The sequence below is a fragment of the Polychytrium aggregatum genome, assembly GCF_025602895.1.
Source record: "Polychytrium aggregatum strain JEL109 chromosome Unknown BJ171scaffold_3, whole genome shotgun sequence".
Classification (NCBI taxonomy): Eukaryota; Fungi; Chytridiomycota; class Chytridiomycetes; order Polychytriales; genus Polychytrium; species Polychytrium aggregatum.
This window is the reverse complement of record NW_026516205.1, coordinates 1,192,280-1,207,059: the sequence shown is the minus strand read 5'-3', so window position 1 is coordinate 1,207,059 and position 14,780 is coordinate 1,192,280. Positions and strand designations below refer to the sequence as shown.

The 14,780-nt window shown below is 55.0% G+C and overlaps 5 protein-coding genes across 5 annotated transcripts; 3 read left to right on the top strand and 2 right to left on the bottom strand.

The window, feature by feature from the left end:
• Positions 1-518: 518 nt before the first annotated feature.
• BJ171DRAFT_175265 (uncharacterized protein) lies at positions 519-2,877 on the bottom strand. Its single transcript, XM_053106010.1, has 2 exons — positions 2,445-2,877; positions 519-2,304 (listed from the first exon to the last, which is right to left on the bottom strand). Exons 1-2 carry the CDS (start codon positions 2,623-2,625, stop codon positions 674-676), a joined length of 1,812 nt encoding a protein of 603 aa, XP_052971172.1. The 5' UTR covers positions 2,626-2,877; the 3' UTR covers positions 519-673.
• Positions 2,878-4,728: 1,851 nt separating this feature from the next.
• On the bottom strand, positions 4,729-5,776 carry BJ171DRAFT_564913 (uncharacterized protein; the record flags this gene model as incomplete). The annotated part of the gene is made up of 2 exons (XM_053113323.1): positions 5,496-5,776; positions 4,729-5,417 (listed from the first exon to the last, which is right to left on the bottom strand). A coding segment is annotated over exon 2 (684 nt), but the record flags the coding sequence as incomplete, so codon positions are not given.
• Positions 5,777-6,417: 641 nt separating this feature from the next.
• BJ171DRAFT_627289 (uncharacterized protein) lies at positions 6,418-7,965 on the top strand (the record flags this gene model as incomplete). Its single annotated transcript, XM_053115549.1, has 3 exons — positions 6,418-6,457; positions 6,630-6,720; positions 6,973-7,965. The coding sequence occupies 3 exons, from the start codon at positions 6,418-6,420 to the stop codon at positions 7,748-7,750; spliced, it is 909 nt and encodes a 302-aa protein (XP_052971170.1). The 3' UTR covers positions 7,751-7,965.
• A 1,366-nt stretch (positions 7,966-9,331) lies between these two features.
• Positions 9,332-11,581, top strand: BJ171DRAFT_577440 (uncharacterized protein; the record flags this gene model as incomplete). Its single annotated transcript, XM_053113810.1, has 8 exons — positions 9,332-9,398; positions 9,484-9,927; positions 10,145-10,361; positions 10,449-10,590; positions 10,667-10,786; positions 10,890-11,019; positions 11,215-11,294; positions 11,432-11,581. The coding sequence occupies 8 exons, from the start codon at positions 9,332-9,334 to the stop codon at positions 11,579-11,581; spliced, it is 1,350 nt and encodes a 449-aa protein (XP_052971169.1).
• A 253-nt stretch (positions 11,582-11,834) lies between these two features.
• On the top strand, positions 11,835-14,067 carry BJ171DRAFT_175124 (uncharacterized protein). The gene is made up of 4 exons (XM_053106008.1): positions 11,835-12,045; positions 12,209-12,658; positions 12,865-13,367; positions 13,568-14,067. Exons 1-4 carry the CDS (start codon positions 12,005-12,007, stop codon positions 13,975-13,977), a joined length of 1,404 nt encoding a protein of 467 aa, XP_052971168.1. The 5' UTR covers positions 11,835-12,004; the 3' UTR covers positions 13,978-14,067.
• The last annotated feature ends 713 nt before the right edge of the window (positions 14,068-14,780 follow it).

Sequence of the window (14,780 nt, the reverse complement as noted above, 5' to 3'; positions counted from 1 at the left end):
ACTGGTCAGTGCTGGCTCAAACAGCAAACAGATGATCAGCAGCAGGCCTCCAGGTTTCTGATGCCAGAAAGAATGAACTGCCCCGTTTGGATCTGAAACAACTGTATATTGTAATATTCTACGTATGTGTGCATGGGGGAGGGAATGCGGAACTGAAGTCTAGATCAAAGAAACGACATAAAACAACAAACGGCGATAGCAACGACGAACAACGATAACAAACACAAACAACAGCAGACGGGAAACATCGGAAAACGACAAACGGCAATAACAGCGGGGCATGGCCCGGCAAGAAGACACTCTTGGTCTTGGGTCAGCACGTTCTGTGGAAAATCCGCGTTGTCGCGCACTGATCATGATCATGTTCAGGTCGCAAGCAGACGCCCAGCACCAATGCCACCACACAACAGAGTTATCTTGCGAATATAGAAGAGCAAGTGAGCGTGGCGCATGAGCACAACAACATTGGAGAGAGAGCGGATGGGAGGGAGTGGGAGCGGGCCGAGTTGTGTCGGAAACCCACAGTGCAAAATGAAAAAAAGTGAATGTGCTCACAAACGACCTTAACCACAAACGATGCCAACCACAAGCGATGCCAACCACGAATGATGCTAGCTACAATGGCGCCAGGTACAACGGTGCCAGCCGCGGTGACGACATGGCCACAGCCGGCCTAGTCGATCATTGCCAGTTGGTCCGCAAGGTCGTCGAGGCTCACGTCGTTATAGAGCACGTCGTGGTACATTCTCTTGAGCTTGTCGGACCGGATCGACGGATCCTCCATGATCATCTCCGGGCTGGCACGAGGGTCCAGCGGAGGGCTGGCTGCAGGGCTCATCAGCGGCGATAGCTGCGGCGTCTTGGGCAGCGTACGAGGGAGCGAGCGCGCGAGCGTTGCATCGGCCGGCATATGAGGTGACGACGATGAGGTGGAGGCCAGCGACACTCGGTCAGACTCCTTTTGCTCCTTGATCCACGGACTGAACGGGCCGGGGTCCAGGCTGGGCTTGGAGTTGAGTCTGGGGCCCTCTTCCCCTTCCTGCCTGGCTTTGCGGAAGCGGCCACGGCGGAAGAGCGACCCGGTGGCATGCTGTCGCTCACCCGAGGGCTCGCCGTCGTTGAGATCAAAGGTCTCGACCGACTTGCGGTGTCTCAGCAGACCCGTCATCTTGTCCTTGAATCGATTGGCGCTGCTCTTGATTCCCTGGGCCAGGGTCCCGTCTGCGCCTTTGCTGAGGGATAGCGGGCGGGGCCGGCTCGGGTCGCGCGGGAGGGTTGCGAAGGGCTGCTCGGTGCAGGCCATGCAGATGCGTCCGTCCTCGAGGTACTGGGTGCCGGCACAGACCTGGCACGAGTCGCCGGTGAGGCACTGGTACGACCCGTTGACGAGCTGCCGCTCGAGGGTTTGCGCCTTGGTTGGCTTGGTGGCAGGCTTTTTGAGCCCGAAAAAGCTTTGCGACAGGCTGATGTCCTGGCTCGCGCCGGGGAGGCTGGCGCCGGGGGCGTGGCGGTTCCAGGCAGACAGGCCGAGGGCGACACCGCCGTTACGCGATTTCGACGGGTTCATGTTCGGGGCGGCCTGTCGAGCGGCGGAATCGGATCCCGAGGCCACCGACGACGACGCCCCGACGTCGGAAGGCAGGTGTCGGCGGATGGTCTCTTCAAACTTGTTGACGGCAGCGACGCGTCCTGCGGCATGAGCCGCCGAAGCGGGATCGTCTGAACGATAGAGAAGCGACTGGCTCCGCTTTGGGGGGACCGGGTCTACTGGAGGAGGAGGAATTCGCAGGACAGGAGGGGCAGAAGATGTCGGAGCGAGAGGGGAACGGAGACCCGACATTGGTGGAGAGGGGTCGAATGAGGAGGCAGAGACAGGAGACACAGCCGTGGCGGCAGCAGTGGCTTTGGCCTCCGGCTTGGATGTGGACGACCGGAAAAGGTGTTGGGCGCCTGTCTCGAGAGTCGACCGTTTGAAGACGTTTCGGGTCAGGAATCGCCAGCCGTCCCGCAAGAACCCACCTTTTTGCGTTGCGACGGCCGAATGGGATCGATCGACAGGCTCGCTGGGGTCAGTGACGGGATCATGGGGATTGAGGCTGTTGATGAGCTGCGGGCTGACAGGAGAGATGCTCGCAGAAGCTGCCACCACCGGAGACATTGGGCTCGTGGGGACGGGGCTGGCTCCTGGAGTTGCAGATTCTGCACGGATGCTGTCGCTCAGCAGAGTTGCATAGGCCGAGTCGGGAGATTGAGACTCGAGAGGGGTATCTGCCTGGGCGTCGCGTGCTATTTTTTGGGGTGCGGCTGGATGGTGGGATTCAGATCAGAGACGAGTCAGTGCGTCGTCTAGCCATAAGGTCGTCCAGTGGGGGAAAGTGTCAAGGGGCAACAGTGGTTGGGCAAATGTCAGCTCCATCCAAGGGAGCTGTCATCCAGGTGCTTACAGGGTTTGGTTTCTGCCTGGGCGGCGACATGTCTGGTTTTCGGGGTGCTCGCAGTCTTGGCCGGCTTGCTGTGCGATTTGGATGCTCCGAAGAACAGCGAGAAGAACGAGAGCGAAGATATGCTGAAGCCCGAGGCCGCCGCTGTGGAGAGCACCATTGCGGGCAGTATTGTCAGAAGCATTGATCAAAGGCGAGCAAGCAAGGGAACGCGAGCGGAGCGGCAGGTTTGCGAGCCAGGGTGAGTCAGGAAGAGAAGCGAGTAAGTAGGGGGATCCGTGGACAGGCCGGACTCGAACGACCCGTTGCGAGGACAGAGGTTTGGTGTCGACAGGCGAGGGTGAAGACAGGATAGTCGTCGGGCAGGATGATAGACTGGGGATGGGGTGACAGCCGTCTGGTGGCTGATCGGTGATGGCGAACGCATGCCACGGCGAGTGGCCAAAAGCAGCAGGGAGGAGATAGAGGAGAGAGGGAGAATGCGTCCACCACAGGGATAACAGAGATGGGCTTACGCTGGACAGGCTCCTCGGAAACATCGGGCCGGATGGTGACTTCGTCGGCGTCGTCGTCATGGACGATGGCCGTCGGCGGAGAGGCCGACGAGGGCAGAGCCGAGCTGTGGACCACCGACATTCTGGCGCTCACCGGGTGGCGACGGCGGGCGACGGGCAAACTGCAGCGAGGAAGAGAGCAGGGGCGAAAGAGGAAGCGCGGGCCAGAGACGCTGGAGTCGGAGAGGGCCCTTCAGGAACGAAGCGAAACAGCGCAAGAGCAAACACCTCCGAGCGAAAGCGAGTGAGAACTGGGCGCTGGACAAGCGGGATCAGGGTCGGGAGGGTTGGCAAAAGATGGATATGGATGTGTGTGATATTAGGCTGAGCGATGATATTGCTGCGAGTTGACGATGGAAGAGCCTCGGCAGACCCAAGAGCCAAAGCCGAAAGACCGAAAGCCGAAAGACCGAAAGTCGACTCCCCAAGCCTGAAAGCCAAAGCCAAAGCTGAAAGCCAATGCTGAAAGCCAAAGGGCCAGAAAGGGAGGATTGTTTGGGAGACAGCCGCCGCCGTGTGTGTGTGGGTGACACATGGCCCCGGCTTGCGGGCACACTGTGTCTGTGGCGAGGTCCCGCGCGGTGTCGCCCTGGTGACGCGCTGGTGCGACACGCCGCACTGTCTGCATCACATACACGCGCACGGGTCCCTGGGCCGCCGCACTGCACTGTGGCTGGCGCGGGGCACAAACACGGCGCCGTGCTCACAGGATGTTGTGGCGGCATGTGGTTGTTGTGGATCTTGAGCGAGGTGTGGCATGGCGTGGCAACCGTATGCGATGTGGAAATAGTGTGTCATACGGCAATAGAAGATGATATGGCATTCGATCGCACAGGAGCGACACCCTTTTGATGCTGGCATGCCGCCGCAATAATGGATTGCCATCCACCATTAACAGCGCCGATGTTGCCGGGCCGCTGGCTGAACGTGTGCATGCATGACTCGGAAGGGTGGGAGCTGTCTGTGCTGCTGAGATCAGAGTCCCCCGAGGTCCGAGGGAGGGAAACAGGAGGTAACCCGAAGCAATAGGAATATGGAGCACTGAATATATTCGATCGAGCAAACTGCCTCGATTTGCTTTGGAAGACTGCGGGAAAGCTATCAACAGGCTCAAGTGCGAGATGTCAGTGGCATTGGGACCCTGACAACTGCTGGATCAACATGAGAACGGAAAGTGCTGAAACAGGAAAATGATCAACGATGCAGCACGAGCTGTGAGTCTCCACCTTCATCTTCGGATCCGACAGGGGATTTTGGACCCTTCCTCCAAATCGCCATATGAACGAATAGCTTTTCAGAGAAGGTATACCAGTCCTGATCATCGAACTTTGGGTACTCATCGACGAATGCGTCAACTTCATCCTCGCTCAGGTCGGGTACGTTGATGATTTCGTGTTCGATCGGAAGTTTGAAGGGCACAATGTCGCCTTTCCAGTCGTGCTCATCATGGGATTCGCAGCCAGGTTTGGTCATGAACTGATTGCAGTTCTGGCAAGACCCTTGACACCCTTCCTGATTCGTTTGCTTTTCGCAATCGTTGCAGATCTCTTGACATCCCTGGGACTTTTCATCCCGACCACAGCAAGGAAAGTGCATTTTCGTGCACACACTCTCTTGTTGTTTGGAGCCGCAGCAGGACCAAGGCCCTTTGCACATGTTGAGCATAGTCGACTTCCAATTGCCTCGATGAGTGTTGGAGACGCATTGGGGATGAGTACGATGGGTTTTCTCACCATGGACGAGTTCCCCCGACTCATGGTGGTATCGGCAGGGACCGTCGATCAAGAGAGGATCGGCTCTGAGTCCGCACCGCTTGCAGAGGTCGACCGTGGTTCTTGGGACGAGGCGGGGCTCGGATGCCTGCAAGCGCTTCAAACACCAGTCTTTGACTCGGGCAAAGTCTTTCTTCTTGCATCGAGCCCAGTTGTCGGGACCCAGTCCCATGATTCGCAACTTTCCCGTGGTCACCACAGTCATTGCTGCTTTGATGAAATCGCCCATGCCGCCAATCATATTCTTGCCCGAGATGGCAAAGAAACACATGGATTCAAACCCGGAGAAGCGAGTCATCATGATTTCTGATATCGCAACAAACTCCTTGCTCAGTCGAGCGCCGAGGACATCTTCCTGGCTCAGAAACATGACGATCCCAACGACTTCGTTATTGACGACTTCTTGGAGGATCCATCGATGGATGACTTCATCTGTGATTGCTTCTTTGCTGTTGATCCTCACATCCGAAAACCCGGGCATGTCGACCACCCGATGCTGGACACCATTGTGCTTGAACACAATGGGTTGGGGGTTTGCGGTGACACTGGTGACGCCGCTGCCAGTTTGGAGCTGAGAACCAGCGAGATAGTTGGCAAAAGTTGTCTTGCCCAGGCCCGTCTTGCCGACAAGGATGATTGTTCTCATTCTGCTGCGTTGGATGTCATATCGATCCAGATCAGTGTCATCACAGCAATCGTGCTGGCGAGTATCACAAATGCCCAGTTACCGGTGCCAGGCGGATCACCAAGATCGAGGCTCAACCATCATCCGCGAAACAAGCAAAGACTCAATCCAGAGTCGCCAGGACCAACCTCGAAGGCGATGATCTCTGCGTGTTTGGCGTCGGAGTGGAGATGGTGTGAACGGCGATTGGACTGGCCGGGGTCAGTTTATATCGCCACCAGGAGGGACTGGATCATGGCAACATCCACGATCTCATGGCATGGCTCTCCGCCGATGCTGTGATGAGCAAATTTGTGCCCACTGATACCCTGGTGTCCTGGTGTCCTGATCCCTGACACTCTAAAGCTCTGATGCTTCAGCACCTTGTATCACGACATTCGATCGCGCTGATACCCTGATACCCTGGGTTCGCGACGGGATCGAGTCCTGTCTGGTCATATGAGCTCGAGTGGACTTGAAGCGGCGCAAGAGTGCGCCAGAGGTTTCCCCATCAGGAGTTATCCTTCAATCAGCTAACGATGTCGGTGTCCCCAAAAGGCCGGAGTGGAACATCGAGTGGTATCCACTGTGATCCACCCGCCTCATCCCCCCCAAAGCCGGCAAACTGCGGCTCCGCTCTCCTGGATGGATCGTCCCTGGCAATCACCTGGCCTGGATCGCTTGATTGTATCCCGAGGCATGCACCTTCGAGGACATTCTCTTCCAATCAGCAACCGATATCACATCGATATCACTATATTTGGAATTGAGGCGATTCCCGGGTTGTCCTATAACAGTGCATTTGCAAACAAAATATCAGCACCTGACCGCATCTAGTGAAATAGAAATAGCGATAAATAATGGAATTGAAAAAATAATTATTAATATTATCAATTCATGAAACATATTTTATCATGTTAAATTATTGATGATAAATGTAAACAAATTAATATTGTAATGCGTTGATAGACGGATGAAATTAAATCATGACCATGATCATCACCCAAAAATTCATTGATGAGCTTCGTAATGGAGATATTTTGAGAGCTCCTTGGTTGTTTGGTCACCGCTCCTAATTCCTCAATATCAGCCACCAGTTGAGGGTATCTCCTTTCGGGTTATTCCATTGGACCGGAATCTTGACCCCATGGATGAATAGGAATGATGGGTGTTCTGGATCCCCTCTCTTTCTTCGTAGTCGACGCCACCAAGATTTCGACGGACCATGGTATCTATTTATTTGTGAAATCACCTCTAGATAAAGTGCGTTCCTTCCTCGTCAATGGATAGTGAGTCAAATCAACCGTCAACAGCCACCCTTTGGTTTCGCAGCTCAAGTCAAACGTGAGGAGGTTCTTCCTCCATATTGACACCCCTTCCAATTGCTTTAATTCCCCAAGCTATCGCTGCATTTTCCTTTGCCCATTGGATCGCCCATAAAACCGTTATCCAGACCGGATATCAAAACTTCTTTCTAAACCGATCCCCTCGCTTTCAGAGCCCTTCATTGATTGGTAGTTCCATTCAATGACAAACGACAGCGAACCTCACGAAGCCAAAAAGGCTGTTGTTGTATTCGGCAATCCAGGAACCGGTAAATCAACCCTTCTCAACAGTCTGATTGGCAAAATTGTTTTCAAGTCCGGAATCGCTGTCGACGGTGTCAGTTTGACCAAGGCTCCAGAGTCGACTCGAGAGGGCAATATTCTGTATGTCGATACCCCGGGAATCGATGAAGTTGGAAACATTGGCGAGAAATCCTCTCAGCTCTCGTCTGCTTTATCCACCGGTTTACCAACAATTCTGGTTGGTGTTATTCGTGGGGTAGGTGGCAGAATCAACGCCGCCGATTTGGCCACCGTCCTCATTGTTTTCTTGGCTGTCCAAGAAAAGTACCCAAGACGTCAGAGTCACGATGTGATCATCATCAACAAAGTTCCAAAGAGTGCTGATGATAGTATCATGAATCCTATCACAAATGTGATTATCCGAGAATGCCACTCAAAAAACGTCGGCGCAATTCCCATTTGGATCCGTTCCTCGAGCGATGCCCACGATGAAAATGACGCGTTGTTGAATCCTCATTCTATTCATAACCTATGTGTCCATATCAAGGAAAATGATGGATATGTTATACCCGCTGGATCGTATTTTTATTTTGATGGCAAATCATTCAAGGAAATTATTGAAAGTATAACTTATTGGGTTGTTCGGATTGCCCGAAGCATGGAGACAATCCAAGGTTACAGCAAACACTTGATCAAAATTCCAGCTACACTGAAGTATCAGCCTCAAGAGCGTCAAGATGATCATCCTTAAACACAAAATCCTTGTGTCATTGAATTTAAATCGATCGAATGAGAGGGTGGATAATTGTGCTGTCCTTCATATCAAAGTTCTTCAGATATTAATCTGAATTTTTTTCGGGAATGCCAACATTATTTTGAAATTTATATTGTACTCAGTAAATCTTGAAAAGGGAGATCGGAAGATTATATGATACATTTTAAATTCAGTCGAGATCGAAATCAGGAAATTATAAAATATTATGAAAAATGGATCTCCTAAGCAAAGCTCCGCTGCAGATGGACCGTTTACAACACCAATGCGAGTCTTGATTTGTCCCATGATGCAGAGCTGGCTCAGAATTGGGAATCTTGTTTTATTCGTTTGATTTAGCTTCAAAAATGCCCCGGGCACCTGAATTTGACGAAAGTATTCAAACTTTGAAAACAATCCTACTTATCATTGAATTTGGGGGATGACCGTAGGCATCGGAATTGGTCAAACCATAAAGAATACGGAGTGAGGGGCCCCATAGCTGTCAGTCATCGGATTTGGAAAGGATTGTGGTTGACGTCCAAGGAAGGAATTCATTCTTGCTTGAATCGATTTCGTTTTATCCTTGATCTCATTTTTAATTTCCATTGTATCCATAGTTTTTACAACTTCGTCTTGTCATTAAAATGAGAATATCATTATATCATTATTTTCATGATCGGCATATCAAAAATTAGGACCTATGCGTTTGACCCTCCATTTAAATCTCCTTATCTGAATTTATACAAATCGTATTACTAGTACTCATTTTTAATATTTTCATGTTAGCGATTTGTTTGTCCAATATTCCAGTGACGAATTAAACTGCAGAGTCAACCCATTTCTCCATGACGGGACCTCGGACCAACTGACGTGCACTCAGCCTCTCACGATCGTCATTCCGTTAACAAAATGGATGGGAGCTCTCACTGAATATCTTATTCTCGATTTCGATTAATCAAGCCCCATGAATTACTGGAAAGGAATATTCCTTCTGCAAATCCGCTGATGAAAGCAACATTTAGTTATTAATTTTTTTTTTTGTTTCATTAGCGCACTTTTATTTGTGTGCCCGCCCTCAGTATCACTGATACTCGACAAATCGACGTTCTGGAAGGTGACTACATGCCTCCTCCCCTGATGTCTCCCCATGATGTGTTTCGGACCACTTTGAACAGCGCCGTGAGGCAGTGCATCTGGGTTCGGTTGAGTGTCTTGGCTTGTTTGGCTTCGAGCAGATCGAGGGACAGGGCATACTCCATCGTCGGTCGGACAAAGGTCTTGTAGACCCGCACCAGCGATCTGGCGGTCATGTTGCCGAGGGTGTATCCTTGCTTTGCGATCCGTTGAGCCACTACTTGGGCTGTCGCCGTCATCCTCTGGAAGGAGGCGCTGGGTCTGGTTGGGGCGGCAGATGAGCAACCATCGAGCCGATATTGCCTGTTTTGGCTGGCGGCCAGCCAATCACTTCCCATACCTCATCGACCCATCATTGAACCATCCTCCTCCATCGTATCATCACATCACATCGTCCTCCATCGTATCGTCCCCCAGCATCATCACCTCGTCCCCGTTCGCGCCATGGATCCAGAGACAACAGACTCGCTCCTCTCGGCCGACGCACCCGCTATCAAGAAGGGCATCCGAGGTATCGATCTGCTTCCCGTGTCCGTCGAATGCCGTTGCCGCCGACTCGCTCACCATTTCGTCTTTGGGTCCGTATTGTCTGCCAGTCAAATACGTCCCATCCAGATATAAGCATGCCGCTGCTGCAGCCGCAGCTTCTACTCTTGCCAACACTGTCGATTCAAAGTCCTCTGAAACCGAAAGGCCGCGAGTGCCTCCGTCACAACCCCCTGGTGTCGCAGCGGAGGCTGTCCGAACCAGCTCACGCAGCGAGCTCGATATCGATCAGCGCAAGCGCTCAATGGCAACGAGCCGTCTTGCCACAGCTACCCCACCTTCAGACACCCTGGAAGCATCCTCGAAGCCTCTGCCATCGTCGTCGTTGCCGGATGCCCCTCGAGACTCGCTCCTGGGACCACGACGAACGACGCTGAAGGCCGGTCGGTTCGTGGCCTCCAAGGTCGAATCCGGGCTTGGGCAGCTCGCCCGATCCGAGGGGGCATCGAGCCGCAAGTCCATGCTTCCCAGCCACAAGTTTGGGGAGAGCCCAGGTGGGTGTTGTCTCCATTTCGCCTTGGACAGGGCCAGCATCGGGTGCATCGATCCGGTGTGGCCAATGCTCTATGAGGAGAGGAATCTCAACCATAGCTTCAGTCCCAACTTCAGTCCCAACCTCAGTCCCTGACTCTGTTTTCTCGCATACTAATCGATGGCCGTCTTGACGTCGGACATGCTCTGGCTGCTGGATGTGTCCATCTGCTCGCGTAGCTCCCCAGCCACCAAAACCCAGTCTCGGCTGCCGACGGACATCGAACGCCGAGCAACTTTACAGCTCCGAGGCCAAGCGATCTGCACTCGGCAGGCCGGTGGCTGGTCGCCAGCCTGAGGCAGAGCCCTCAAAGCTCTCGAGCCGGCTGGTGCGCAAACCGTCCTCCTCGCTGATGCCGCTCGACGAGAATCCCGACCCCGAGCCAGGCACAGCAATGTTCAGCTCACTGCCTGGGACAGCGCCAATAGCTCCAGCAGCACCGCCAGCATCAGCAATAACGACGACCCAACGACAACCCCATAGAGAGCCAGCTGCATCGCTCAAGCCAAGCAGCTCGCTGCCGTTCGAGGAGGAGATATCGAGTCTGCATGCTCGTCTGATGCAGTGGCACATCATCGGCACCAAGGCAGAGAAAGCCTTTGAGCGGCAAAGGAATGACGCCGAGGTTGGTTGTGATTTGAGCGAATGGCGCTGTGGGCCCTGGAACTCGTGTCTCAGACGCCTCTTCCTCTCGCCTTCAGTCCCAGCTGCTCGATATGTGGCAGATCCTATCGGCCAAGCGCGAGGAGCTCTATCGCGAGAAGCTGGAGCTCCAGGAAGAGCAGCAGCTCGAGCGGCTCGTCCAGGAGCTGGGCTACCAGGTGGGCTGATGGTCGTCGATTTGTATCATCTGCCAGCGATCTGTTCCTACCAGCGATCTGTTCCTGCTCAACCAAACTGATTGCTCGTCTCGCTCGTGTCCAGTACAAAATGCTGTCCTCGATTGAGAAGCACATTCCCGAGTTCCAGGTTCCTTTCAACCGCTTTATCGAGTCCCTCGACATCAAAAGCATGCGGATGCCCCTTGTGAATGCCGTGTGCCGTGACAGCCCTGGTGAGAGAAGCCCAGACCATGCTGCCCTTTGTCTGTCGACCTTCGATTCACTTGATACGCCTCGACCCTCGATTCACTTGATAGCCACGACTTGCACTGACCATTTTGCTTGTATCGACGGAAATGCCTCTCCAACGTTCGACTTTGCGAACACTCAACTCATTCGGATCGGGTGCTGCACCACCTGTCCGACAGAGCATCTGACCCAGGCTCTCGAGGAATGCAACCATGCCATGACCCAGCTTGGGCAGATCAGCTGCACAAGCTTTGGAAACGTAAGTGTCTGGGGGTCCCTGGCCAATGCCAGTATGCGCCTCCTCTTTGCTCTTGGTCTCGTGGGTTGACGATGGTCCGGACAACCGCGGCTTTCTCAGCGACATTCACCCATCGGTGACTCTGTCTTGTATCACAGGTCCAGGAGCTCTCCCAGCACATGGCCAAGCTGAGCAGCCTGATGCAGGACGAGTGGAAGGAGCTTGAGGAGTGCAAGGAGCTCATGCTTGAGATCTCACGGCTCGAGCGGGTCGAGAAGAGCCTTGTCCTTGGCGGGGCGCCGATGTAAATCGGTGTGAAGGGAAGTGGAGGGGAGTGCAGAGGGAATCGACAAGCGAGGAAGGCGACAACCGAGGCTAACCGAGGCTGACTGGGGCTGACCGGGGCTGACCGGGGCTGACCGAGGGACTCGGACACATTTGCATAATATTCTGTGCGATGCTGGAATCCATCCACACGAGACCCCGAATCGACACTGCACTCCACTTGATATTCCACTTGATATTCCGCTTGCGACTGCACAGCATCACTCTGCACTTGATATCGCACTTGATATCGCACTTGATAGCGCTCGCGCTGCGGCACACAAACCAGCGCTGGGCCGCGCTCGCCCTTGCCGCCCATGTTCCACGGCCGTCCGTGACCGCAAACATGCCGTGCGTCTCCGTGTTGTCGGCGGCCATCTGCCCGGACAGCACCCACCGGCCGCTCGATGCGCTCTGTCCTGACCCCGCCGCTGCTGCTGCTGAAAAGGTGTGCCCGCCTCGTCCTCACGGATCCCCATCCCATTCCCATCCCATCCCATCTGCATCCGCATTCCCATCCGCACCGGTGCCTCCACCCTCTCTGGTCCACGGGCAAGCCCCCAAGACGTCATAGCTGTTAACCTCCCCCCTATTCTTGCTCTTCCCGAAAGGTGCTCGCACTCCCAATCTGCCCTCGGCCATCCATCTATCCACCCTCGCCCATCCATCTATCCACCCGCTCTCGCTCCCCCTGCCATGAGCTCCAAAGCGCCCTTCGCGGCCTTCAACACCACCCAGAGCTTCTGGCTCGTCTCGTCCTCGCCGACGACCACCGCCCCAGAGTGCCTCAGCCCCAGCGACCCGCCAGATGTGCGTATCGGCAAGCTGGGCGATCAGCTCACCCTGACCAACATCTGCGGTTCGCTGACGTCGCCCAGCATCTCCAACTACTACACCTTCTGGCAAAACGCCTGGGCCTTCTATTCGTGCTCTTCGCAGAACTGCGACCCGTCCAGCTGCGGCACTGCTCCGGTCAGCAGCGTCCCGCTCAACTCGCTGCTGTCGCCGTGTGATGCCGGCTACTTTCGGGTGGTCAACGACACCAATGCTTATGCCGCGCCGTAAGTTGACTTTCTGCTCTGCCCTCTCGCACGCATCCGTTGGGACTGTCGGTATCCCTCGTGGCCACCCCGCCTGGCCTCCGCCGCTCTTGCCTCCGTGTCCTCCGCCTGTGCCATGGTTTGATGCATGTCTCCCTCGGCTGGTGCGGCTGTTTTGCTGATCTCCCTCTCCGCCTTCACTCCATCCACATTCTCCCGCGCTCCAGCTTCTACGGCCGGCCCATGCCCACATTCGCATACAAGACGCTCTACACGGACTCGACCTGCCAAACGCCAATGTCGATGGTGCGGGTGCCGCTGTACCCAACGTGCACACCGGTTTCCAGCGGGCTGTACGGCCTGAGTCTCTCCATCTCGATCTCGGTCAACTCGGCCGTCCCAAGCATGCGTTTTGTCCGCAACTACGGCTGTGTCGATGCCCAATGCTCCCAGTGCTACTCCTCCCGCCAGGCCAACGATGTCGTCGTCAGCCGCTCGTGCTCGCCGGCGTCGGTGGCGGGTAAGATGTGGGCCGATTCAAACATGTATCCCAGCTATGTGCGGCTCGGGTCGGCGTTCCCAAACGGCAGCATTCCCACGCTCGAAGGCTCCCTGCTGTCCCCGGGCTCGACGCTTTCGCCCTCTCCCACCACAACGGCTTCGACAAATGCTCCTGGCGACGTCGCCGACCCCGACAAGGGACTGACCATTGGACTTTCAGTGGCCACAGGTAAGGATCCGGGCGTTGTGGATGGCCATCAAAGCGCGGGCCGCATTGCTTCCGTATCGATAGTTCCTGTGCTGGGATGCTGCGATCGATTGAATGACTAATGGGGCTACAAATCTAACCGTTTATTCATTTGTCCCGATACCTACCTACCACCACCACCACCACCACCACCACCACCATCACCATCACCGCGTCACCAGTCCTGCTCGTCGTCTCGGTCGCTGTCTTGGCCGTGTGGATTGCCCGGGTCCGCCGACGCCGACTCTCTTCAAAGCCCCCCGGTGTGGCCGTGCCTGTGCCCAAAGAAGAACTCGCACCATTTGCATATCTGCACAATCGAGCCCCGACTCCGGGCTCTGTGGATCTGGTACCCAACCGGGCCCCAACTCCGGGCTCTGCAGACCTGCTCCACTCACCGAGCATCCTCTACAACAACTACAACTATAACCACAACCACAGCCACAACCCCAATTACAACTACAACTATAACTACAACCAACAGCGTTTGTCGCCGCCGCCGTCGGTGCTGGATGAGCCCGTGCATCGACAGGACTCGCTGACCCGACCACAGCCCAACCTCGCCTTTCCAAGTGTGCATCAGCTGTCGTGAGACACAACACTGACGGCCAGAGCTATCTCCAGGGTCAAGCAGTCCCATCATCCAATGCATCTCTGCCGCCATCGTACACGCGAACGCCAAACAGCCTTCCTCATAGCATTTGAAGACATTTACCACCACCAGCAACTGTACATTCTGCTTCACATGGCCACACACCCCCCTTCGAGTCGATGCTTGCATCCCTCTGTGTTTTGATCTATGCTGCCTTGCATTTCGCTTCGCATGGTACATGCGCACCCATGCGCACCCATGTACATCTCTCTCTCTCTCTCTCTGCGTTACTTTCTTCACCCTTTCGTTCTGCGGCCCACACACCCGCATCAGCTGCCAATCCATCCTGCCGGAAACAATCTCCGGCCCTCCTTTCCGCTGCTCAGCCAGCCGAGTTTGCTCTCTGCTCCTTCCCACGATGGAGGTGCTTCAGAGCCGAATATACGTATGTCCATCGCAGCGACAAGTACAAGCGCGAGGAAGCCGGGCTGTTCGGCGATCTGGGGGGGGGTGTCGAGTGCTGCCGTTGTTGGAGTTGCTGCCGTTGCTGCCGTTGCTGCCGTTGCTGCCGTTGCTGCCGTTGCTGCCGTTGCTGCCGTTGCTGCCGTTGCTGCCGTTGCTGCCGTTGCTGCCGTTGCTGCCGTTGCTGCCGTTGCTGCCGTTGCTGCCGTTGCTGCCGTTGCATCCCTTCTGTTCTTGCCCTGCCCACCAGACGGCCCAATCGCCGATTGCCTGTCGCCCGCGTGAGCAAATGTGGCGCCATCATGCGAGTCTCATGCTCTTGCTGCAATCGATCGCAGAGC